Raw genomic sequence first — 22,540 nt, forward strand, 5'->3', positions numbered from 1 at the left:
ATAGTCCCTTTGCCTTGTAAGGGGCATATTCCCAGGTTCTGAGGATTCGGACAGGGACTCAGATGGGATTCAGAGGCAGAGAAGGGTTACCTCTTCCTCAGGGAGCCCTCTGGAGCCAGATTTGGAACCACTGAGTCCTGTCCAGTCCATAGTAACCCCACAAGGGTCCTGGTCCTAGCTACAGCTCCACGCTAACTCTATACCGAGAGCTTGGCGTGGACGTCTCATGGAAGACTGTGGAATAGTCACGGAAGTCTCCTCCCATAGAGGACGGTGCTGAGGTCCAAGGCCACACAGAGTCTGGTTTGGACCCCAGGTTCTTGGACTTGGAGTTCAGAGCTCTCTTTATGACGTCCTAGAGTCATGATCACAGAGAAGGTGGTGCCTGACCTCAGGGATTGTGAACCCTGGAAGTGGGGTCACGTCACCATCAAGCCTTGCTCGAAAACGTATCACCCTGAAATGCTAAATGACGAGGCACCCAGGGCCTGGTGTTCCGAGGCAGAGGCAGCAGGGTCACAGGGCTGCAAAGTTCACCTAAGGGGAGCTTGCTCCTGGCTACCTGGCGAGGGCAGCCTGGCACCAGGATGGAGCAGGCCTTGAGGAGGAGGCGTGGGGGGAGCAGGGAGCATCCAGGCACCTGAGAAGGACTCCCTGGCCAGGTCTCCTGTTCTGCCCTTTAAAAGAATGGATGAGCTGGGCACAGCGCTGCACGTCTGTAATCCTAGCAGCTCGGGAGGCTGAGACAGGAGGGTGGCAAGTTCAAAGCCAGCCTCAGCAACTTAGTGGGACCCTGTCCACCCCCCCAAAAAAAATAATAAAATGGACTACAGATGTGGCTCAGTGGTTAAGTGCCCCTGGGTTCCATACTGGTACCAAAAAAAAAAAAAAAGGGACAACCTCTCCTGATCCTTCTGCCTGATCCTCTTCCTCTGATGTCCCTGCCCCTCCCTCCCCTGGACTTCTTCTGCTTCTTCCTCCCTGCGTCCTCCTCTGATCCACTTCCCCTGATCCTCCTGCTCAGATCCCCTTCCCCTGGTCTTTCTCCCCTGGTCCCCACTCCCCAGTCTTCCTACTGTCCTCCTCGCAGGTCCTCTGCTTCCCCCCTGTCTGTTGGGCCAGCGGGTCCCAGTGTGGTGGGCTGGGTGATCAGTACCAGGACAAGGAGCCCAGAGACCCTGCTTCCTGCAGGTTGTGTGAGGTGAGGGAAGGAGAGAGGTTTGCTCAGAAGCTCACCTGGGAGCATCAACTCCCACTCCAAGACTGTTCCCCACCCAGGGGAGACCCTCGATTGCTACTCGGAGGAGGTATCTAAGCTGAGGGGAGAGATGGCCTCCCTTTCCAGGAGGCTGGTCACACCTCTCCTGGAGGAGGCCACACAAGGAGAGCACCATTAAGTCACAGGTGTAAGTCAGTGTGAATCTGGAGGGAACAGCCAGCCTGCGCAGGGCTCCCGGAGAAGAGCAGAGGGGGCAGGTGGGCTGCAAGGGCGGGGCCTGGGCCCTCAGTGTCCCAGGGCCCCTCCGCCAGTCTGCAGGGCCAGGTGGGCAGGGGGTGTGAGCCCCAGACCTGAGAGGCGAAACTGCCCGGGCTGCTGCCCTTTTACCTTAACAAAAAACTCCTCAGGAAGGAAGCGGGAGAGGGGAGGTAGGAAGGGGGAGGGACGGGGAGGCAGAGGGGAACACGGAGGGACAGAGGGGATGAGGCCTGGCGGGGCAGAGGTGGTCTGGGCACACTGGGGTCCTTCAGCCCGTGGGCAGAGGCGGATTTCCCCACTCGACTCCCTGAGGCCTGGGTCTTCCTCCCCCCTGGTTCCCAGCCCTCGCTCCTGCCCGGGACCTCCTCTGGAGCCTCCTGACCTTTGGGTCATTTTCTTGGGCAGCTGAGATGGCTCTGCCTGGAAGGGCAGGTGTCACAGGCTGTCTGTGCTGTCTTGGGGCCACCCCAGTCAGGGTTCCTGGAAACCTGTCAGAGGGTGGTGGCTGGGTGGGACAGCAGGGAAGAGGGGCTGAGTCTGCTCCTGGCGGGGGAGCCCCTGGCGTGTGCGGGAGGCTGTGGAGCTGCAGTGACTGCGCATCTGGAGGGCACCGGGGAGGTGCAGGGCGAGGCCTCCTTGGAGCCAGACACAGATCATTAGTGGGTGGATCTGGGCGGGATGCTGGGGCCTCGGGACAGAGGCCAGGAAACTGTATAGAGGAAGAGGAGGATTCCTCTTGAGGGCGGGGTGGGCAGGAGTGGCTGGGGAGGCTGCGCTCTGGCCAGGGGATGCCTGTCCAGGGGTAGGGACTGCTTGTGTGTGGGGGGTGAGGTGAGGGTAGGGACCTGTGGGTTCCTGGCAGGCCCTGCCCATCCTGCCCCAGTCAGGGTGCCTGCAGGTGAGAGGGACTCAGTGGCTGTGGAGTCAACGGAGCCCTCGGAGCCCTCGATGCAGGGCCTGGGGGCAGAGTGAGGGCCTATGGAGTCCTGTCCTCGTCCGGTTGGGAGCCCACCTTGGGCTCTGGAGTTTACTTCCCCAACTACCTGATACACACTTTTCCTTGTGGGGAAGGAAGGTATCTATGTTCCCTTCCTGGGCACTGTGATTGTCCCATGGTCACCACTTGGGCTCCATGACCCTAACAATTCAATAAGCACTTACAGAGCACCTGCTGAATACAAGCCCTGCTTTGGCTGTAGGGTGGGCACCATTGCAGGAATTGACTGTTTTTTTTTTTTTTTTTGGTACCGGGGATTGAACCCAGGGGTACTTAACCACTGACTGAGCCACTGAGCCACATTTCGGCCCTTTTAAAATTTTCAGACGGGCCTCGCTAAATTGCTGAGGCTGGCTTTGAACTGGTAATGCTCCTGCCTCAGCTTCCTGAGTGGCTGGGATTACCAGCGGTGTGTGCCACCGCTAGGCTAGGGACTTTTAATGTTTGGGGGACCTACAGGAGCCAAGGTCAGCCGGGCAGATGTGGCAGATGTTTGCATCTATTGAACACCCATTGTATACAGGGCCTCCACATCATTCTTTACCCTCCTTCTTCCACCAGTGTAAGGGGTGAGCATCCATGTGCTGCCTCTCCAGCTCCTTGGTCCTGCTCAAATCCCAGGGTGGATCTGTCCCTGCCTCGTCTGGAGCCTGGTGGCTTTCCAGCAGTCTCTGGAGAGGAGGCAGAGGACCTAGGTGGGGGCAGAGCCTAGGCTTGATTGGCAGGGCTCTCCCATCTTCCTGGGCCCTCCTCTCGCTTCTGTCTCCCACCTGTGCTTGATTCCAGGTACCTCTGGGGGTGGTGTGGAGGAGCCCTTTGGACGGCTTCTTCCTCTTCCTCTTGGTCTTCCACATGAGCCAAGCTGCTGACAGCTGTGGGGGTGGTCAGGGGCCTCTCCCTGCTGGAGGCGGAGGGCAGGCCCAGGCAGGAAGGCTCACAGCCCAGAGGTGCACTGCGGGGTCCTTGGCCAGGTCCTGCCAGGCCTTCCTCGCTGGGCAGGGAGAGTGGAGGCTGCTCGAGGCGCTGCTTCCAGGCCTGGCCCTGACGCTAATGCTGGCCACCTGGATGGCCGCCGCTCAAGCACTCTGCCCGTCGGTTTCCTCACTGCATGGTTGTGAGGCCCGAGGAGAAATGTCCAGGTCTTCTTAGCCCTGCCCAGGGATGGCCGCAGAGGGTCGGGAGGCTCCCTCGGGTCCCCCTGGCATCTCCGTGCTGTGGTCTTAACTCCGGCTTCTCATTGGGGCGGGAGGCTGAGAGGGCCTGTCCTTCGGCCCGTGAGGCCTCTCTGGGGTGGGTGTCAGAGGGGCTTCTCTGGTGGTGCAGTCTCCAAAGGGGCCTGGGAGTCACTGACTCCCGGGGGAGAAACTGAGAAATGGGGAAACCGAGGCCCAGAGAGGGAGAAGCCTGATGACAGAGGCGAGGGGCCTTGTGGGGGCTAAATAGTGGTAGTGGGGTAAGAGGACTCTGTGATTTTGGAGAATTAACAGAATCTCCTTGAAACTGGGCCTCAAGGTCAAGGTCTGCAGTCCCTGAAAGTAGAAGATGGGGAGCTGGAAAGTTCATCAGTCAACTGGGCAAAACCGGAGGCGGGGGTGCAGGGGGGCGGGGGCCTGGGGCCACACCTGTGGCTCATTGCCCTGCTCCTGAGGAGACTCAGTCCAGAGGGATGCCCAGAGGAGGCACCAGGGAGGGGAGGCCACGGAGAAGCAGGGAGGCTGGGCACTTGGGCTGCAGGGAGAGGTGTAGAGGGAGGGTCACAGCAGCCTGGCTGCCTCCCCAGGCCCTGGCTTGCTCCAAGGTTAGTGCTGAAAGGCAAGGCAGTCCTTCCCCCAGCCCAGAATGAGGCCCACCTGGGGGAGGCCAGTCAGCTCCTGGGGCAGAGGGCTCTTGGGAGTGTGGCTCTGGCAGAGGAAGAAGAAGGGCCTTCACTTGTGTCCTCCCCTGGGAGGTGGTCGGCTGGTGCAGGACCTGCCTCTGTCCCCCTCAGGTGAATCTAAGTTCTTCAGGGTCTCTTCTGTCCCCCAAGACAATCTAGATTGCCAGGAAGTTCTTCTCGATGTCTAACCTTGGGGTGGTCTGGAGTTGCTCTCTAGTCTTGGCTTTGAGCTTCCTCCTGCCATACCCTTCACAGGCACGGTGGGAGCAGGATGAAGTCAGGGCTCTGCCCCTCTCCCAGATGGCCTTGCCAATCCCACCCTGGCACTGGACAAATGAGGGGACCCATCCTGTGAGAGAGAACCCTCTTTTTCTTCATCTTAACATTTTTAATATTCTCCCCACCCCCTTCTAAGCAGGAAGTCTTTCTAGCAGTCTAGCCTCATCACAGGAACCCTGGGTCACAGAGAAAACTCCCTCCCTCCCTGACTCCAGTTGTGGGCAGACAGCCCAGGCCACCCATGCACCTTGTCCCTCAGGCCCTGGCTGCCCCCTGAGGCTCCACATTCAAACAGGCCCAGCGCAGACGCCAGTGTCCTGGCAGCGCCTAAATCACTAGTGCCGCTGTGATTAGGCTGCTAATCTCTGTTGGGTGGAGTGGGTGCTGGCTGCCAGTCTATGTGATCCTGCTGGCTGCTGGGACAGGGACATGGTTCTTCACTGGGGCAGGATGTCCACTGAGGGCCACCCTGGCCATAAGCCTGCTTCCTCCCACTCCCCGGGTACCTCCTCCGGGATTCCCTCTGGATGGGCTCAGGCGCAGGGCTGAGAGCTGTGGAGGGTGAGCTGGGAGGTCACCTTTACCGTGACCTCAGGCCCCGTCCCCTTGGCCCCCACCCCTGCCTACAGTGTTGACAGAGCTTGACTGATGTCACTGTCCCTCCAGATTCCCCCCAAAGCCTTGGGAGACAGAATGATCTCCTTTTACAAGTGAGGAAACTCGGCTTCCACCCTGGCTTCCTGATAGAATTGGATCCCAAGCTCCCTCGGGTTGGTGACCATGTCTGTTCCCCTGACTCAGGAATCCCCCAGGCCTGGGGCGACGTCTCCTCTTGCAGACTAGAATAGTCCTAAAGGAGCTGGGGGTTCCCTCAAGTCATCCTCCCCACTCAGATGCAGGGACTGTGGGGGCCACACTACACCTGGGGGAGGAGGTTGGGCTCCAAATCTCTCCACCTTCTCCCCCGAGGCCCTGGCATGCTCAGTGGGGGGTCAGACCAGCCCTCTGGCTCCCAGGCCTGTGCAGCCTTGTTCCAGGCCCTTCTGCTCCCAGGGCTGGGTTCTCCGGACTCCCCCCAAGAATGAGCTCAGCCTCCTAATTGCCGCTGAAGATGGAGGATCACCCTACCCCGGGGCTGAGGCTCCAACACCACCTTTGTTTCTGAACAATGAACTGCTAAGAGGCCATCTTGCCCAGGCTGGGCCTGGGCACAGGAAGGGGCCTAGGGGAAGCATTTGGCATGTCCAGCCTGAGCCCCAGGCCCTGGGCGGCTGGTACAGAGGAAAATTATATGGCTGGGGTTTTGGCTTGGACTTCAAGGGCCAGGGGCCCAGCCTCCCTTCAGTTTGGCTATAAAGAGTGGCCCAGGGTCTCTGTCCAGACCAGACCCCGTGCCTGACCTGTGGATACCATGGCTGCCACCACCACCAGCATCCGCCAGTTCTCATCCTCTGGCTCTGTCAAGGGCCTGTGCGTGCCCAGCGGGGGTTTCTCCCGGATGTCCTCCGTCCGCGTCGGGGGTGCCTGTCGGGCCCCCAGCCTCCTGGGAGGCGGCAGCTTCGGCAACATGTCCGTCACCTCGTCCCGCTTCTCGTCGGGTTTCGGGGGTGGCTATGGTGGTGGCTACACCTGCAACCTGGGTGGGGGCTTTGGCTCCAGCTTTGGGGTGTCGGATGCCCTGCTGGGGGGCGGTGAGAAGGAGACCATGCAGAACCTCAACGACCGCCTGGCCTCCTACCTGGACAAGGTGCACACCTTGGAGGAGGCCAACGCCGACCTGGAGATGAAGATCCGTGAATGGTACAAGAAGCAGGGCCCCGGGCCTGCCCCAGACTACAGCCACTACTTCAAGACCATCGAGGACCTGCGCAGCAAGGTGGGAGCCTGCTCTCTGCCCTCTGTCCTCTGCCCTGCATTCCTGCTTTGGACTCACCCCATCCAACTGCAGATCTTTGCAAACAAGGATCTAGACTCCCATCCCTCCCTCTCCCTCCCTCCCTTTCTCTGAACCCAGCCCTGGCCAGTCTGAGTCCTGCACCTGGAGGACACCTTGTGCTGTGAGGTCACTGGGCGCTCTCCAGGGGGACAGAGTAGAACACCTCCCTCCCTAGAGAGAGAGCACATTCGGGGTGGGTGATGGAGGAGAGATGGGGAAGTCTTCAGAACCTTGAAGGCAGAGATGGCGTTCCTGGTGTAGAGAACAGCTTGGCAAAGGCAGAGGACTGGGAAGGATTTGTGTGGCTTTTGGAACAGGAGGCTGGAGTGTCTTTGCTATCCCTTGCCCCTCTGAGGCTGCCCTCCTGCCTGCCATACCTCCTTCAGGCAGCCCTTCTGGATGGATGTCACTTGCCTCTGTCCCCAGGTCTTCGAGTCTCTTTAACATTCTGAGGTTCAGTCTGTGTGCTTTAGGTGTGGGTCTTCCCTACTCTCTGTGATGGTCTCTTGAGTTCTCCGAGGGCAAGGACCATGTTTCTCCTGGCAGACTGAGGGGCCCCTGGGGTCAGAAGCTGCATTTTCCCACTCAGTCTGAAGCTAGTCTAATGGAGGAGACCCCCCCACCCCAACCCCCGCCACCTTCCCCTGCACTCATACATGCCCTCATGCCCTCTAAGGACATGGCTGTCGCGGTCTGTAAACGTGATCATTCTGGTCTTTGGTACTAACTTATTCTGAGAGTGTCCGCCAAGCTGTGGTCCTAGTGGGGGTTGAGGGGGCAGCAGGGCATGCTGGGCCTGGCTGGGCCTGGGCGTTGAGGCCTGCCCAGACTGCTGGGTGGAGAGCCAGGCCTGAGGCTGCCCTGTGAGGGGCTCTGTCTGCTCCTGCCCGGGACCTCCACCAGGCAGGGAATTCCTGCCATTTCGCCTTGGAAGCGGAGGCACTGGCAGTGCCAGATCAGATACCAGTTTGGTTGGGGAGTTGGGGAACCCTGGTGAGTCAGTGCTCTGAGCTACGGGGTTAGCCAGCACCTCACCGTCAGCCCCCGGCGCACCCGGCACCAGACTCGGTCCCTCTGAAGTGTTCACAGTGGACCCTCCCTGTTCCAGCCGGCCTCCTGGGCACTGAGGTGGGTAGGAACTGAGCTCTGATAGATGTCGGCTATAGAGGGGCCCACTGAGGCCCGGAGAGGGGAACAAATTGGTCTTCAGGCTCAGCGGCTCCAGGGTCACTTCCCAGAACTCAGGGCCTCGAGTGAGGCCTGAGAGGGGAGCTGGTGTGACCCTTGATGCAGGGATGGCCTGGCTGGGGATTGTCCCTCCCACACCCTCAGCCTTTGGGTCTTTTTGTCCCAGTCCAAGATCTACCCAGCTTAAGTGCCACCTGCAAGCTCTTCCCTCTGCACCCCCGGGGTTCTCCATCGGGGCTTTTCTTGCATGTGTCCAAGGATCCCAGTGACAGCAGCAGTGATGATATCCAGCCCTCTGCTCCTCCTCATGCTCATTCAACTGCCCAGCAGGCCTTGCAAAGACCAACCAAACCAAACCAAACAGCTTTGCTCTGGGTTAGAGGTGGGAGCTGTCATAACCTCATCAATCAGTGAATGAATCCATCATTTAATTAGACAATCGAACCCTGGGGGCTGACTCTGGGCCAGGCGCTGTGCCCAGTCCTTAGGATTCCAAAAGGAATGAGGCGGATATGGCCTTGTCTGGCTCCCCTGGAACTCAGATTCTAGGGGAGGAGGAAATAACCCGAAAAGTCTTGGAAACCAGACTGCCACCTGGAGAGTGGGAGGGAGGGGGCCTGGGGCAGGGGTCCAGATGGGGCATGTGGGAGGGCTTCCTGGAGAGGGTGACAGTGATGGGGGAGGGGTGCATAAGCATCTTTGTCCTGGTGTCCCTGCTTACCTGTGCCTGGGCATGGTGTCCCCACTGCTCCGAGGCTCTTGGAATTCACATCAGGGTGCTCAGAGGAGGACACCACAGGGACCCTCATCACCCTCATTCTAGCGCATTCCCTAAAGGCTGCAAGAGGGGTGTGGCCAGGCCTCGGGGCTGCCTAGGGAGTATGCTCAGGGAACCCATCACCTCTTCCAGATCCTGGCAGCTACCATCGACAATGCCAGCTTGGTGCTCCAGATTGACAATGCCCGTCTGGCCGCTGATGACTTCCGCACTAAGTGAGTCTGGGCTCCCAGGCTGCGCCGGGGGCTGGTGGTGGGTTCCCAGCTCTGCACATCACGAGTGCCCTGTGTGTTGACTGGGGAGTCCTGGTGGCACCCTGTGGCTCAGACCTCTAACCCTTCCAGGTACGAGACGGAGCTGAACCTGCGCATGAGCGTGGAGGCCGACATCAACGGCCTGCGCAGGGTGCTGGACGAGCTGACCCTGGCCAGGGCTGACCTGGAGATGCAGATCGAGAGCCTGAAGGAGGAGCTGGCCTACCTCAAGAAGAACCACGAGGAGGTGAGGCCTGGTCACAGAACCCAGGAAAGGCCCTCCTGGGAGAGAGCAAGCAGGCCTGGGCTGCAGAATCTCCCCAGGTGGGGCCGTGAACTCAGTCCAGTTCCTAGCCCTGACCCTGACTCCCTAGCTTAGAGGGCCCTGGGGGAGGCCTGGAGGGGCCCATCCTCCAAAGACTCTTCCCTTGCTCCTTGAGGCTTGGCTCACTGCTTCGTGGCAGTTAACTCACTAATGAGTAAATCAGTCTAACACACAATGCTAATTATTATAATTAATTATAATAGTGATAGTCCTAACAACAAGAAGCCTTTGCCCAGCATATTACAGGTGATTCACAGCAATTAATGCAGCTGATATTGACAACATTGCTGGGAGAAAGATACTCTTTCCTTCTTTCTGCCAGTAAAGAAACTGAGGCTCAGAGAGGTTAAGGAATTTAGCCAAGTCTGCACAGGGACCTCACCCCAGGTCTGTCTGACCAGATCTACACTCAGGTCTGACTCCACCTCTGCGCCATCTCTCCTGCCTCCTTTTTCCAGAGAACTCTAGGTTTTAGGTACCCAAAGGCTTAGTCCAAGAATGGAGTGTTCTCTCAGGGACACAAGTGGTCTTCGATCCCCTTCTTGTGGCTGTAGGGGGTGCCTGATTCTCACACAGTAGGACATACAGAAAGTGTTTCCCTCGTGCAGTTGCTTCAGTGAGGCCTGGCTCCTGCTGACACCAGCACAGGGCTGGTCCTGTTCCCGTGCTCTGGGGTGGTAGTGGGGACTGCGCAGACGTCAGTGTGGCCAATGAGATTGCCTTGGCTCTTCCTCTGCATGCTGGGAGTTGCTGTCTCTCTCCTGCCCCCCCACATGCTGGGGATGGGTGGAATCTCCCTTCAGCGTCTCAGTGTGTGTTGGGGACATTGTTGTATCCCTAGCTCTGTGCATTTGAGACTTGACATCCGCCTGGGGCCGTCAGGATGAGGAGCCGTTGGTCTGTCTGTCATCAGCGCATGCCTCTCTGAGGTCCTGGGGTCTCTCCTTAGGATGGCCTTGGGTGAGCTCCTGCTGTTTTCTCTGCCCAGGAAATGAATGCCCTTCGTGGCCAGGTGGGCGGGGACGTCAGCGTGGAGATGGACGCAGCCCCGGGCGTGGACCTGAGCCGCATCCTGAATGAGATGCGTGACCAGTATGAGAAGATGGCCGAGAAGAACCGCAAGGATGCCGAGGACTGGTTCTTCACCAAGGTGGGTGGCCGTGTGGGAGCAGGTGTGCTTCACGTGTGGGCACATGTGCCAGTGCTGTTGTGTGCTGGAGCCCTCGCAGATCCGCAGGCTGTCCCAGTTGGAAGGACCTTTGGAAACCAATTGGACCAGCCCTCATGCTTAAATGTGAACCGAGAGTCGGGAGAGGCTTCAGCTTGAGCCCTCCGTGGTGGCCTGGGGAACAGGTCCAGGTCTCCACAGCCCTGGCCAGGGCTCCTCCCACCACAGGTGTTGCAGGATGTGTTTTGGGATCCATAACTCACACCCGGGGTAAACACACACTGAGCATCTATAGGGTGCCAGGGACATTAACAGACATACAAAAAATAAAGCCTGATCCCTGTTTTTGAGGTCCTCCTGGTCAGTTGGGGATAACCGAGCGAATGTCTGTCCAGTTCCATGTAGGCATAGAGGGTCTCTGGGGACAGATGCCTTTGGGGCCCCAGAGAGGCCAGGAAGATGCTGGGGGGCGATCTGGGAGAGAGGGTAGGGGCCGCCCCATCCCCCTCTAACGTCTGCTCAAGCCCCTGCGGCCCACCTGCCTTCCAGACGGAGGAGCTGAACCGCGAGGTGGCCACCAACACCGAGGCCCTGCAGAGCAGCAGGACCGAGATCACAGAGCTCCGCCGCTCGGTGCAGAACCTGGAGATTGAGCTGCAGTCGCAGATCAGCATGGTAGGCCTGGGCCCTTCCCGCCCAGGGTGGCCCCACCTTGTAGACTCCTGCTCAGAGGGCCGGGGCTCCCTGCCCAGCCTTCACTGGCACTCCATGGCGTGGGTCTCTGCCCAGCTACAGCCCCACTGTGCTGGTTGCACCCACAGCCCCACCCGGGGGGGGACCCCTGTGGGGTGCCCCGCCTCAGGAAAGGGTCGCAGCTCATGGTCACCGTGACCCCTGCCTCTCGGGCCACAGAAAGCATCCCTGGAGAACAGCCTGGCGGAGACCGAGGCGCGCTACGGGGCCCAGCTGGCCCAGCTGCAGGGGCTCATCAGCAGCATCGAGCAGCAGCTTTGCGAACTGCGCTGCGACATGGAGCGCCAGAACCACGAGTACCAGGTGCTGCTGGACGTGAAGACGCGGCTGGAGCAGGAGATCGCCACCTACCGCCGCCTGCTGGAGGGCGAGGACTCCCAGTGAGTGGGGGTGCCCGACACCTGCTGGGGTGGGCTGGAGGCGACTCTGCCCAGGGAGTGAGACGGAGCACCCCACCGGGGCCTGACCATGAGGAGGCTCCGACTTCCAGAGGACAGCATCTGGAGTGGATTGTGTAGGCAGTTGGGAGCCATGGAGGGATTTGGAGCGCAGGAGGGCACGACCTTCTAGATCTTTTAGAACATTCACTTGGGCTGAAGAGGGAGAAATGGATCAGAGGGGTTAGGGTGGGCTGGAGAGATCAGTCAGGAGAGAGAGTCAGGCCAAAGGAGTCCTGCTGTGTGTGGGAGAAGGGGCAGGAGAGAGGCAGGGCTGGACACCCGGGCATGGGGCCCACGTGCCTCAGTCAGTGCTCAGTGAACGTCAAGTGAGCACGTGAGGAAGTGGGTAGTGATGGCCCTGAGTTTCTGGTCTGGTCGACTGTGTGGCTGGTGACGCTATCAGCCAAGACAAGCCTAGGAGCAGGGCGGGTGAGCCTCTGGTTTGGAGTTGGGAATGTTGATGGAGACCCTGCTGTGAAGGGCTGGCCACCTGGTGAGTCTCCACGCTGAGTCACATGTTCTAGCCCTTTGCTTCCTGACAGTGGTGGAGTCCATCTGTAGTCTAACCACAGTCTCTCCTGAGTCTATTTGCTGGGCCCTTCAGGATATGGACAAACCACTTGCTCAGCTCCTCCTTGTAAATTCTGGGTTAGTGGTCACAAAGTAGCCACAAAGTGCCTCGAGGCTGTCCCTTTTTCTTCCTGCTGCTGTGCACTGTGAGGCTTCATCCTCCCGCCTGTGCACTCTGCGCTCCCAGCTGTGAGTTCCCAGATTGTAGGGAACTCTCTCCCCTCCTCCTTGGCTTCCCTTGCTGCAGATCCTCCCCAGTATGCTCCCAGGGGCCCTCTGGCCAGCCAGCACCCTTGGGCTGACCCGTCCCCTTCTCCTTGCAGCCTGGCCTCTCAGTATTCCTCGTCCCTGGCCTCGCAGCCCTCCCGCGAAGGTAAGAGCTTGCCCCATCCTGCCCAAGGGAGGGGCAGCGCAGACCCAGCGGGAGGGGAGAGGCTGAGGATCTTTCTGTGTGGGAGACTGGGGGAGCCGCAGATGGGGTGGCTGGTGTGGGTAGGGTCTCCCGCCTGAGGCTCCTGTGCCCCGTCCTCCACCACCTGCAGCCACGGTGACAAGCCGCCAGGTGCGCACCATCGTGGAGGAAGTCCAGGATGGCAAGGTGGTCTCCTCCCGCGAGCAGGTCCACCGCTCCACTCACTGAAGCCCCTTTCAGCATATTGAAGGCCAAGGGGCAGCCATCGCCTCCAGCTCCCAGCACGCTGCTGCCAGGCCCCAAGCGCCTGCCTGGGCCCCACCCCATGAGCTGCTCAGCCTTTCTGTATCGGCTTCCTGCAGCCCCCCCAATCAGGGGCCTCCTGAGTTTGCCTCGTGACTGCAATTAAAGCTTTGCTGAAGTTCAGCCCTTCAACTTGTGATCTGGTCTGGTCATTGGCTTGGGCAGCGTGGGCTGAGGGATTTTGGGGGAGGAGAGTTCACTGAGCGTCTGGTATCGCTTGTCATCTGCCCACCTGTCCTGCCCACTCCATTCATGCCTGGGGCTCCTGGGAAGATGAGAGGGGAGGAGGCGGAAGTGTCGAGGGTGGAGGCCTGGGATGGCCCGCTAGGCCCGGGAAGTTTCCAAGAATCAGCCTCTGGGTCCCTGTGTTCTGTGGCTGGTCTCTGGGAGGGCCCCACAGACTTTCTGGGGAACCCTGCAATTAAAGAATGCTCCTTGCATCAGGCCCGGGCGGGGGGGCGGGGTGGTTCAAGGGCAGAAGGACAGGGGCTGGGCAGGGGGCTTTCCAGAGGAGTGGTCCAGAGCACTACTGATGGATGAGAGGGGGTGGCAGCTGCCCAGCCTGCCCAGGAAACCAGACCGGCTCTGCCTGGCTCAGCTGGGGGTGTGTGGGGGGCGGGGTGGCCACTGTACATGTGAGCGTGGGGGGCGTCCTGTTTGCTTTGGTGGCTTGGCAGCGGCTGGGCTATTGGGGAAACGTTCTCAGCTGCTGTCTGGGGGCTGCCTGGGCCTGTCTGGGAGGTGGAACACATTGGCAGCCTGAAACACGACCACATTCCGCCCAGCGGGCCTGTCGGGACCCTGGGACCCAGGGCTGGGCTTGGGATGGTGGGCAGGGCAGGGTGGAGCTGTGGGGCAGGGCACATGGCCGCCCTGGGAAGTCACATCTTGGGGAGTCTGGAGAGGAAGGGCTCCAGGGAGGAGTCTTTTTTGGAGCCATGTCCGTTAGGTTTCTGTTTGGCTGTGGGATAAGGGCCCCTCATCCTTCCCTTAGGTCTCTTGGGGCACAGAAGGGGTCAGGAGGGTGGAAATGAACACACCACTCACAGATACCCTCCTACCACCCCACTCCTCCCACAGCCCCCATTTCCCCATCCTGTAGCTAAGCTCTGCTTTGCATACCTCAGCCCTGGACGTCACCTGTAGGGGGAAGGAAAGGGAAGATTTAGAAGAGAAGGCTGGGTTCCAATGACCCAGGGATGGGGTCAGGCCAGAAAACTGACCAGAAGGAACCTTTGCCCCAGAAGTGCATCCCTAGGTGTCAGGGCGTCACAGAAGGGGAGTCCTTGGGAGAATGGGCATAGTGGCTTGGTGAAGGGTTAAGAGGAGCCCCGCCAGCCCAGGCTGGTGTGAGGTGGGCAGGGTGGACCTTGGCTCCCTTGCTAAGCCCTAGTTTCCTCAGCTGGGACCTGGACTAGTAACCTGAGGCTCAGGGGGTTCCTGTGTTGTTGGGGGCTGGGGGGTTCAAGTCCAGATTCTAAGGCAGGACGGGTGCTCCATCCTTTTTGTCTCCCTAGCACCCAGCCTTGGGACTGCCATGTGTGGCAAAGGAAAGCAACCTGGTGGGGGCGGGGGCCATCCCATTTCTCCATCGGACCCAGCGTCCAGGAAGCCTTTGCTGAGGTGGCAGCTGCCTGGGAAGGCCTGTGACGGTGACGTCCTGCCTTCTCCTCTTCTCCGTATTAGGTCATGGGAAAGCATAGCTGGAGGGCCAGCCTGATTCACAGGTGACGGACCTGAGACCAGAGACACACACATGCACATGCAGACGCCCAGCGCGGGGGTTTGGAGAAATGAGGCAAAGCCCTGATGTTGGGAGGGGAGGGGGGCCCACAGCCACCTGGGAGCTGGCAGGTAGCCAAGGGTGATGAAAGCCCAGGGGAATGGAAACAGAGCAGCGAGCCTGTTGTAATCGCTACGCCCACTTGCCGGCCTATAAAGGAAGCGGCGAGCCCCAGCAGTAACACGCACCTTGGCGCCTCGCTACCTCCTGAGCCCTCTCGTTCTGTGCCCGCCACCCGCTGCCACCATGACGACCACCATCCGCCAGTTCACCTCCTCCAGCTCCATCAAGGGCTCCTCTGGCCTGGGGGGCGGCTCATCCCGCGCCTCCTGCCGACTGTCTGGCAGCCTGGGTGGCGGCTCCTGCAGGCTGGGGTCAGCTAGTGGCCTGGGCAGTGCCCTGGGGGGTGCCAACTACTCTAGCTGCTACAGCTTCGGCTCTGGCAGCAGCTATGGAGGCAGCTTTGGGGGCGTTGATGGGCTGCTGGCCGGAGGTGAGAAAGCCACCATGCAGAACCTCAATGACCGCCTGGCCTCCTACCTGGACAAGGTGCGGGCCCTGGAGGAGGCCAACACCGAGCTGGAGGTGAAGATCCGAGACTGGTACAAGAAGCAGGCCCCTGGGCCCGCCCCCGACTACAGCCATTACTACCACATCATCGAAGATCTGAAGAACAAGGTAGGGCCTGCTGACAGGAGGGGCCCCTGGGAGCATGACTTCTCCCATGTCCTATAGAGAAGGCCTGGAGTCTAGTCTGGGCTGCCACAGGGTTGCAGGAAATCTAGGGCCTGGCGTCCAGAGCCTGTCGTGGAGACCCTACGTGGCCCACATTGCCCTTTCCTGGGGCAGCATCCTGGGCCACAGAGAAGCAGGCCTTGTGAGGCTCCTTGGAGCATCGATCTTCCCCTCAGGCAGTGTCTTGTCTCCTCGTGTGGTTGCGGGATAGTTCTCGAGGATGCACGTGGAGGCCTGGTCCCAGGCGGGGCATCTGGACACATGGGCATCTCTCCTTTAGAGCAGAGGCCGGCAGGACCTGGAGTAGTGGGATGGGGGTCTGAGCCAGCTCCTGATGGTACCTGCTAGGAGGAGAGGCAGGAGGGCAGAGGTAGAGCTCAGCATAGGGGTGGTCTCTCATGGGCCTTGTTTAGGGATTTCTCTGTCCCTCAAGATTGGGGCTCTGCAAACCCCAGGGAGTGGGACTGAATGATGGAGCCCCAGGTTAGCACTTCCCAGGGGTTGTAATTTCTGATTTGAAATTACTGTTGGAGAGGGTTCCTCTAGCAATCTTTAGGGGGAGACCCTCAGGGGCACCATCTGGCTAGCTGTCAGCAGGGGATTGGTCACACTCCCTCTTCACTTTCTGGAATTCTGGAGGAGCTGAATGTCTGGGCTGAAGACATTCTCCCATTCTCCTCTGGAGCTGCCACCTTCCCAGCCGGCTACCTCCTCTGCTTTGAGGGCGAGCCCTGCAGGGGGGTTAGGGATAGATAGGGGTAGGGGAGGCAAGTTTTGGCTCATGAGAATCCCTCTTGCCCGCTTCTGCCAACAATGATGGCACAGTATATGGGAGAGGCTGGTGGGAAGATGGGGTTCCTGAAAAGGCAGCTGGTCCTGGCCCCCAGGCAGGGAGGCCTGCTCGGAATCTGGAGCTAAGCTGACCTGGTTGCTTTCCCAACTCCCCAGATCCTCACAGCCACTGTGGACAATGCCAACATCCTGCTGCAGATTGACAATGCCCGTCTGGCTGCTGATGACTTCCGTACCAAGTAAGTCCCTTTCAGGTGACTGGCCGGGGGAGAGCAGGGGGCACCCCGTCCTCACTCCAGGACTCCCCTGTTGCTTGTGGCTAGGTCGAAACTCGGGTGGGGCAGTCCTAGGGGCCAAGAGCCCACCCCCTTAGTTCAGAATGAGAAATGTGGCCAGGTCTGAGGGTCACTGGGCTTAGGCAGGCGGTAGGAGAGGGAGAGGAGGAAGGAGGCAGAGACGGGGAGAAGCAAGGGAGAGGGGTGGAGTGGGGTCCTGTTCTGTGATGGTTCTAGGGCTCCAGGCTGGAATTTGTTTCCACTTCATAAGTCCTTAGAGCCCTGGCAGAATGAAGGCAGGGCAGGGGCCAGGGCCTTGTCCTGCAAGTCCAAGTCCACTGAAATCCCTGGTTGCCATTGCAGGTTTGAGACAGAGCAGGCCCTGCGTCTGAGTGTGGAGGCCGACATCAACGGCCTGCGCAGGGTGCTGGACGAGCTGACCCTGGCCAGGGCTGACCTGGAGATGCAGATTGAGAATCTTAAGGAGGAGCTGGCCTACCTCAGGAAGAACCACGAGGAGGTGAGGTGGCAGGGGCAGCAGGTCAAAGAGGCTGAGGAGTGGGTGGCAGGGCCCTGGGGCTGGGCTGCGGTTGAGGCAATGGGAGAGAGCAGAGCAGGCTCACTGGGTTAGTCACTGCATAGGGCTGCCCCATCTACAGAGCCCTGATCCCAATGGTCCAGAAGGCAGCCTCCTCCATATACCACACTGCTTCTCTGCATCCAAAACCTCCCAGGAGCCACCAGGGCCTCCCTCACAATGACAGCAGATGAGTGGGGATGTGGAATCCTGCCTCAGTTTTTAAACCCACAAATCTGTACCTTGCAAATCCATTTGGAAGTTGGAAGAGGAAATTTTTAGGATCACAGGCCTAAGAATTAGCTCTTTGGAGAGCTCTCAGTCTATTGAGGGAGGCAGGACCCATGGTGAGCAGAGGATCAGAAATCCTTAAGAGGGTCTAAGGAAAGCAGCTGGGCAGAGCAGAAGAGGGGTCCGTAGGAGTAGGGCGTGGAGAGACCCAGATGAAGGGTGTGGGGAACTTGGGAGTGGGGGGGCCGAGACAGGTTCAGATGTTCATGCCCACATCCCCCTTGTCCACAGGAAATGAACTCCCTGCGAGGCCAGGTGGGCGGTGAGATCAATGTGGAGATGGATGCAGCCCCTGGTGTGGACCTGAGCCGGATCCTGTCCGAGATGCGCGACCAGTATGAGAAGATGGCAGAGAAGAACCGCAAGGATGCTGAGGATTGGTTCTTTAGCAAGGTGGGGGGCTGCTGCAGGCCAGATGGGGGTGCAGGAGCATGAGCCCCAACAGTAGCCCACTGCCTAGCATCTTGGGGCTGCTCCATCCTCAGTGAGGGGCCTGGACTTAAGGGATCAGGGTCACCTAACACATCAACAGACCTGGAACTTAGCAAAAGCTGGGGCTTGGTGGACGGGTGGGGAGGAGGGGAGCCCCCAAGGAAAAAAGGCAGAGGGAGTTTCCATTGCTCTCTAAGAAGTCAGGAACTAGCACAGGCGCCAGGCTACATGTCCTGGCTGGCCCTCAAGTTTCCTGTTCTCTGCCTCCCACTTGTGGGGTTAACCATAAAAATTGAACACTTCAGAGTTCCTTCCTGGGCTTCAGGAAGTGAGAAGTGGGTGAGAAGGAGGAGAGAGGTTCAGGATAGGTCAGGAAGGTGGCCATGGCCCTGGGGAGGGGGATGTGCTGGGGAGTGAGAAGAGTCAAGGTGCTTGTCTGAGCCGGTGGCGGCCGGGGGCCATCTGATTTGGAGAAGGGACCCAGGCTTATGCTGCTCTGTCCCATGTCCTGTCTGCAGACAGAGGAGCTGAACCGCGAAGTGGCCACCAACAGCGAGCTGGTGCAGAGTGGCAAGAGCGAGATCTCCGAGCTCCGGCGCACCATGCAGGCCTTGGAGATCGAACTGCAGTCCCAGCTCAGCATGGTAGGAATGCTGCTGTGTGTCGGGGGGTGGACCCAGTGCTGGGGAGGGGGCACTGCCACCCTCACTGACCCCTGCTTTCCCCCATTTCCTATAGAAAGCATCCTTGGAAGGCAGCCTGGCAGAGACGGAGAACCGCTACTGCGTGCAGCTGTCCCAGATCCAGGGGCTGATTGGCAGCGTGGAGGAGCAGCTGGCACAGCTGCGCTGCGAGATGGAGCAGCAGAACCAGGAGTACAAGATCCTGCTGGACGTGAAGACGCGGCTGGAGCAGGAGATCGCCACCTACCGCCGCCTGCTGGAGGGCGAGGATGCCCAGTGAGTGGGGTCTAGGGCCAGGGCTGGGGGCCTCGGGGCGAGGCACCGACTCTCAGACCTCCATCTAATCTCCTCCCTGTCTGTGTTTCTTTGCAGCCTGACTCAGTACAAGCCAAAAGAACGTAAGGACCTTGATGGCTGGGGATGGGCCAGGGCAAGGGGCAGGAAACCCACCTGCACGTTGCTGGGACAGAGTCCCCAAGGAGCTCCTCATTGATGACTGGGGGTGGCTGAGTGGACCTCTTAGGACTCAGAATTGATGTTCAGGGAAAGGATCAAATAAGAGGCCCTGGCTGTTCTGAGGAGGGGGCCGGCAGGGAACTGGTCCTTACCCTGTTAGCCTGGAGACATGGTCCCAGCTCTGGAGACTCTAACCCTGATGGGAGTATACAGACAAGGTCTCAGATGTTTGCTCCTGAGGCCTGATAGGTGAGCAAAAGCAGTCCTGTCTCCTGGGGACTCTAGCCAGTGGGAGATAGAGACATTGTCCTTGTCCTCCAGATCCCAGTCTAATGCAAAGATGGATCCTAGTTTAATGGGGGGTAATGGGAACCTGGATTTTGTCTTGGAGACTCCAGTCTGATGGGGAAGCTGGGGGCATAATCCCTGTATCAGAGACTGCACAGAATTGGAGATAGAACCCCTTTCATGGGGCATCCGGTCTACATGGCCCCTCTCTTGCAGAAGGGTGCAGCGGGTCAGAATCAAATAACCCACTCAGGAAACATGAAGTCACCGTGAAGGGTGGGATGGGATGGAGGTGTTGGCAAGGACAGGAGGGACGTGATGTTGAGGAGACAGCACAAACATTCACAGCAGCTGGGAGAGGACCAGGGGAGGGGGCTGGCTGGCTGCCACTCAGGGGCATAGCTCTAAGTGTCGGTTCCTCCTGCAGCCGTGACCACCCGACAGGTGCGCACCATTGTGGAAGAGGTCCAGGATGGAAAGGTCATCTCCTCCCGCGAGCAGGTCCACCAGACCACCCGCTGAGGACTCAGCTCCTCCTGGACAGCCCCCCGCTCGGCAGGGAGGTGGCTGTCCCCTCTGCCCCACAGCCTCTGGCCTCTCCAGCCTCAGTACCTTGCTTCAGTCCCTTTCTCATATTGTCCCGTCTGATACCAATAAAGCTTGTTGACCCAGATGTGAACTGTGTGCTTGCCTTGGGCTATTGAAGTGGGCATAAGTGACAAAGGATGGACTGGGAGGGGACGGGGGAGGGGAAGCAGTCCTCAGACACCCACCTTGTTGACATGCAGGTCAGGGGTCAGCTTGGACCAGGTAAAGAGTAAGTCTGGGGAGAGCTTGGGTTGCCTTTCTGCTTCCTGAGCCATCTTGCCCTGGTCATCTGGGAGGGTTGTCTGGGTCCAGCCAGACATGGAGTGGGGTCAGCGTATCAGGTTGGGCCTCGGTAGCCCCCCATAGCCTCCCGTGTAGTTCTGAGACCTCGGGCAGTGGGAAAGTGTCTTCCTCTCACTGGGCCTCTTTTCTCATCCATAAATGGACAGAAGATCTCAGGTGCACGACTGAATTCCAAGGATGACTCATCCAGTTCTTGCTCCTCCCCCAGAGGGGGCAGGAGGTGGGCGAGAACTGGGAGAGGCCCAGAGGTTGGGTAGGTGGAGGAGGCAGGCTGGGGTGAGGGCCCAGGTTCCCGTGGGAGTTTCAGGAAACCCCCAACAGGGGCTCCCGAGGCCCCTCCCCAGGAACAGGGCCTGGGAAGCCAGTGTACCTGGGATGGCTGTGGCCCCAGGCCGTGTAGGGGAAAGGGTGGGGCCTCTCTGGGGATGTCTCAGACGGTCAGCTAGCACCGGGTGGGCAAGTGGGGGACTCCAGGGTGGCTGTGCCCGGAGTCAGGGCCCTTCTCCCTGGCCACTGGCTCCCCTTGGCTTCCCACCTGGGGCAGGGGTGTTGTGAGGGAGGGTGGGAAACTGCATGGCAGGGAAGGGGAGGAGGGGCAGTCCTGTCCCCGCCACTCTTGCCACTCCTCGGACACCCTGAGCACCAGCCCTGTTTCATTCTGGGGCAGGTGTGGGAAATAATGAGGAAACACCTGGAAGTCTGAGGAAACACCTGTGTCTTCCTTCGAGTAAATCCGGAAGCCACTGGGTTGGGCCCTACCTTTCCGGTTTTCTTTGAGGAGTGGAGGCAGGTGGAAGGGGTTAATGAGAGGAGGGTGTCCCCACCCCAGTTCACTGCAGGGCCTTGGGGAGGGGTTCGGCTTCTGCAGAATCAAATCAGGGTCCTGCAACATTTTCCAGTGCCTGGAGGTGGGGGTGAGAACTCGGGGGGGGGGCGGGGAAGGAGACAGGAGTTGCCAGAGCCCCATGAGGCCGGGCACGGTGGGGGCTTGGGACAAGCAGGGATGGGACAAGCAGGTGGGGGCAATGGCAAGAACAATGGTCACTGGGGTGTGGGTTCATCGGGTGGTGGCAGGTCATCTCTGGACCTTAGAAGCTGCTGTGTAAAACGAGGGTGAGAGGAGTCGCTAATGGCCTTCCAGTCTGGTACCCCAGGACCGGATAGAGCCCGGAAATGAGCCCATGGGGGCACCTGCAGGACTCAAAGCCAGGCAGACCCTTCTCCATCAAAGCTGGTGCCTCTCTGCTGTCTAGCGGCAAATATGACAATCGGGATCCGATGGGGGCAGGCAGGAGGCCCATTCCCCCACCCCCCACGGCACATCTGCCCACAACCAGAAGAACCAGCCTGGGACTGTGCATGGCTCATCTTGGAGGGTGAGCTCATTTATCTGAACCAGAGTCCCAGGAATTGGGGAGAGTCTTGGGAAAGGCACCCCATTGTATGGATGGGGACACTGAGGCTTCCAGGAGCAGTGACTCAGCCCTTCTCCTGGAGCCTGGCATGTCAAAGGTGGAGCAGGGCGGGAGAGGGGAGTGATCCCAGTCTGTGCTGGGAAGAGGTGCCCAGCCCCACTGGCTCTCAGACAGGGCTGTCCCTCTTCTGGAGACTCTAGGGAGCCACTCTTCCTGAGGGGGTGGGTGAGGAGGGGCCAGAGTGTAGGGAGGACTGGTGACGGCTCTGGTTGTACCTGTCTGGGGGGTCTAAGTCCCTCCCCACAGATTGAGGGGGCGGGTGACAGAGAGCGAGTGCCAAGCCAGCAGAGACAGTGGCTGTCATGTTGAGGGGGGTTTCCAAGGGATGGTGTGGGGAGATTTGGTGTTTTTTCTGGGCACCCCAAACAAGCTCAGGCTTCTGGGTTTATGCAATTGACCCTGGATTGGGGACCTATGTGTTGGGACGACATGGAGAGGGCTCATCCTTCACCCACACCAGCTTGCAACCCCGCCCCCATCACCCTGGCCACAGCTGTGGTCTGTGATTGCCCTGGAGTAGCCGCACCCACTCTCCTATGACGACACACACCTGATTCCCAGGCCACGCCCAGGCCTGCTGAAGCCAGCCCTGGGACTCTTCCTCCACCATGCTGCTGCCCTGGCAGGGGCTGACCTGACATACGGCCTGGGGAAGAAGGATGTGGTTGGTGGGCAGCTTTGCCCACAACATTGCCTGGCTCTGCGCCTGGCTCCACACTGAGTGGGAGGGAGAGGACACAGGCCTTGGCTCAGAGGGACAGTGTCTGCTCTGAGAGGCCCTAGCTTAGGGGTGGCAAGCAGGGCACAGTGGCTGGCCTGTGGGTCTCTTGGGGAGCTGAGGGGAGCAGAGAAGCCAGAGTCGGGGCTGTCCTGCCCCAGGCACAAAGGAGGCTGCATCTGAGCTTGATAGAACATCGGGCTCCCTTGAAGGCCCCTTGTTTATGACCAGTGTGAGGGGATGTGACTGCTCTCCCCCAGATGGTGGGCATCAAACGTGCAGGAGGAGAACGGACCCACTGAAGTCCTCCTGACTTGGGAACCAGGCACGGATCCAGGGTCTGGACTCAGACATTTGTTCGCCATTAGGGACCCTGCCTGCTCTTTCC

General features: G+C 59.6%; 2 protein-coding genes across 7 annotated transcripts in view; both read left to right on the top strand.

The window, feature by feature from the left end:
• LOC124091564 (keratin, type I cytoskeletal 42) overlaps window positions 1–12,888 on the top strand; it is a 32,340-nt gene extending 19,452 nt beyond the window's left edge. For 4 of the 6 annotated variants that reach the window (XM_058578727.1, XM_046442636.2, XM_058578726.1 and 1 more), the window contains 8 exons: window positions 6,377–6,505; window positions 8,664–8,746; window positions 8,876–9,032; window positions 10,099–10,260; window positions 10,828–10,953; window positions 11,191–11,411; window positions 12,365–12,414; window positions 12,584–12,888. In XM_058578727.1, the coding sequence (XP_058434710.1) occupies window positions 6,377–6,505; window positions 8,664–8,746; window positions 8,876–9,032; window positions 10,099–10,260; window positions 10,828–10,953; window positions 11,191–11,411; window positions 12,365–12,414; window positions 12,584–12,681 (1,026 nt within the window). In that variant the 3' untranslated portion in view covers window positions 12,682–12,888. Of the gene's footprint in view, window positions 1–4,101; window positions 6,506–8,663; window positions 8,747–8,875; window positions 9,033–10,098; window positions 10,261–10,827; window positions 10,954–11,190; window positions 11,412–12,364; window positions 12,415–12,583 lie in introns of those variants that run through there. The other 2 variants (XM_046442633.2, XM_046442632.2) reach the window with 2 other exon arrangements.
• A 1,820-nt stretch (window positions 12,889–14,708) lies between these two features.
• On the top strand, window positions 14,709–19,741 carry Krt17 (keratin 17). Its single transcript, XM_046442638.2, has 8 exons — window positions 14,709–15,217; window positions 16,223–16,305; window positions 16,705–16,861; window positions 17,441–17,602; window positions 18,160–18,285; window positions 18,380–18,600; window positions 18,697–18,722; window positions 19,496–19,741. The coding sequence occupies exons 1-8, from the start codon at window positions 14,786–14,788 to the stop codon at window positions 19,588–19,590; spliced, it is 1,302 nt and encodes a 433-aa protein (XP_046298594.1). The 5' UTR covers window positions 14,709–14,785; the 3' UTR covers window positions 19,591–19,741.
• The last annotated feature ends 2,799 nt before the right edge of the window (window positions 19,742–22,540 follow it).

The sequence above is a fragment of the Marmota monax genome, unplaced genomic scaffold, assembly GCF_021218885.2.
Source record: "Marmota monax isolate L192 unplaced genomic scaffold, Marmota_monax_Labrador192_F-V1.1 WCK01_AAM20220418_F8-fsc00205, whole genome shotgun sequence".
In the NCBI taxonomy this organism is placed as follows: Eukaryota; Metazoa; Chordata; class Mammalia; order Rodentia; family Sciuridae; genus Marmota; species Marmota monax.

Coding starts and splice junctions, on each gene's coding strand:
- Krt17 (XM_046442638.2), top strand. CDS start 14,786: ATGACGACCACCATCCGCCAGTTCACCTCCTCCAGCTCCATCAAGGGC. Junction 16,862..17,440: donor TCAGGAAGAACCACGAGGAG/GTGAGGTGGCAG, acceptor CCTTGTCCACAG/GAAATGAACTCCCTGCGAGG. Junction 17,603..18,159: donor AGGATTGGTTCTTTAGCAAG/GTGGGGGGCTGC, acceptor TCCTGTCTGCAG/ACAGAGGAGCTGAACCGCGA.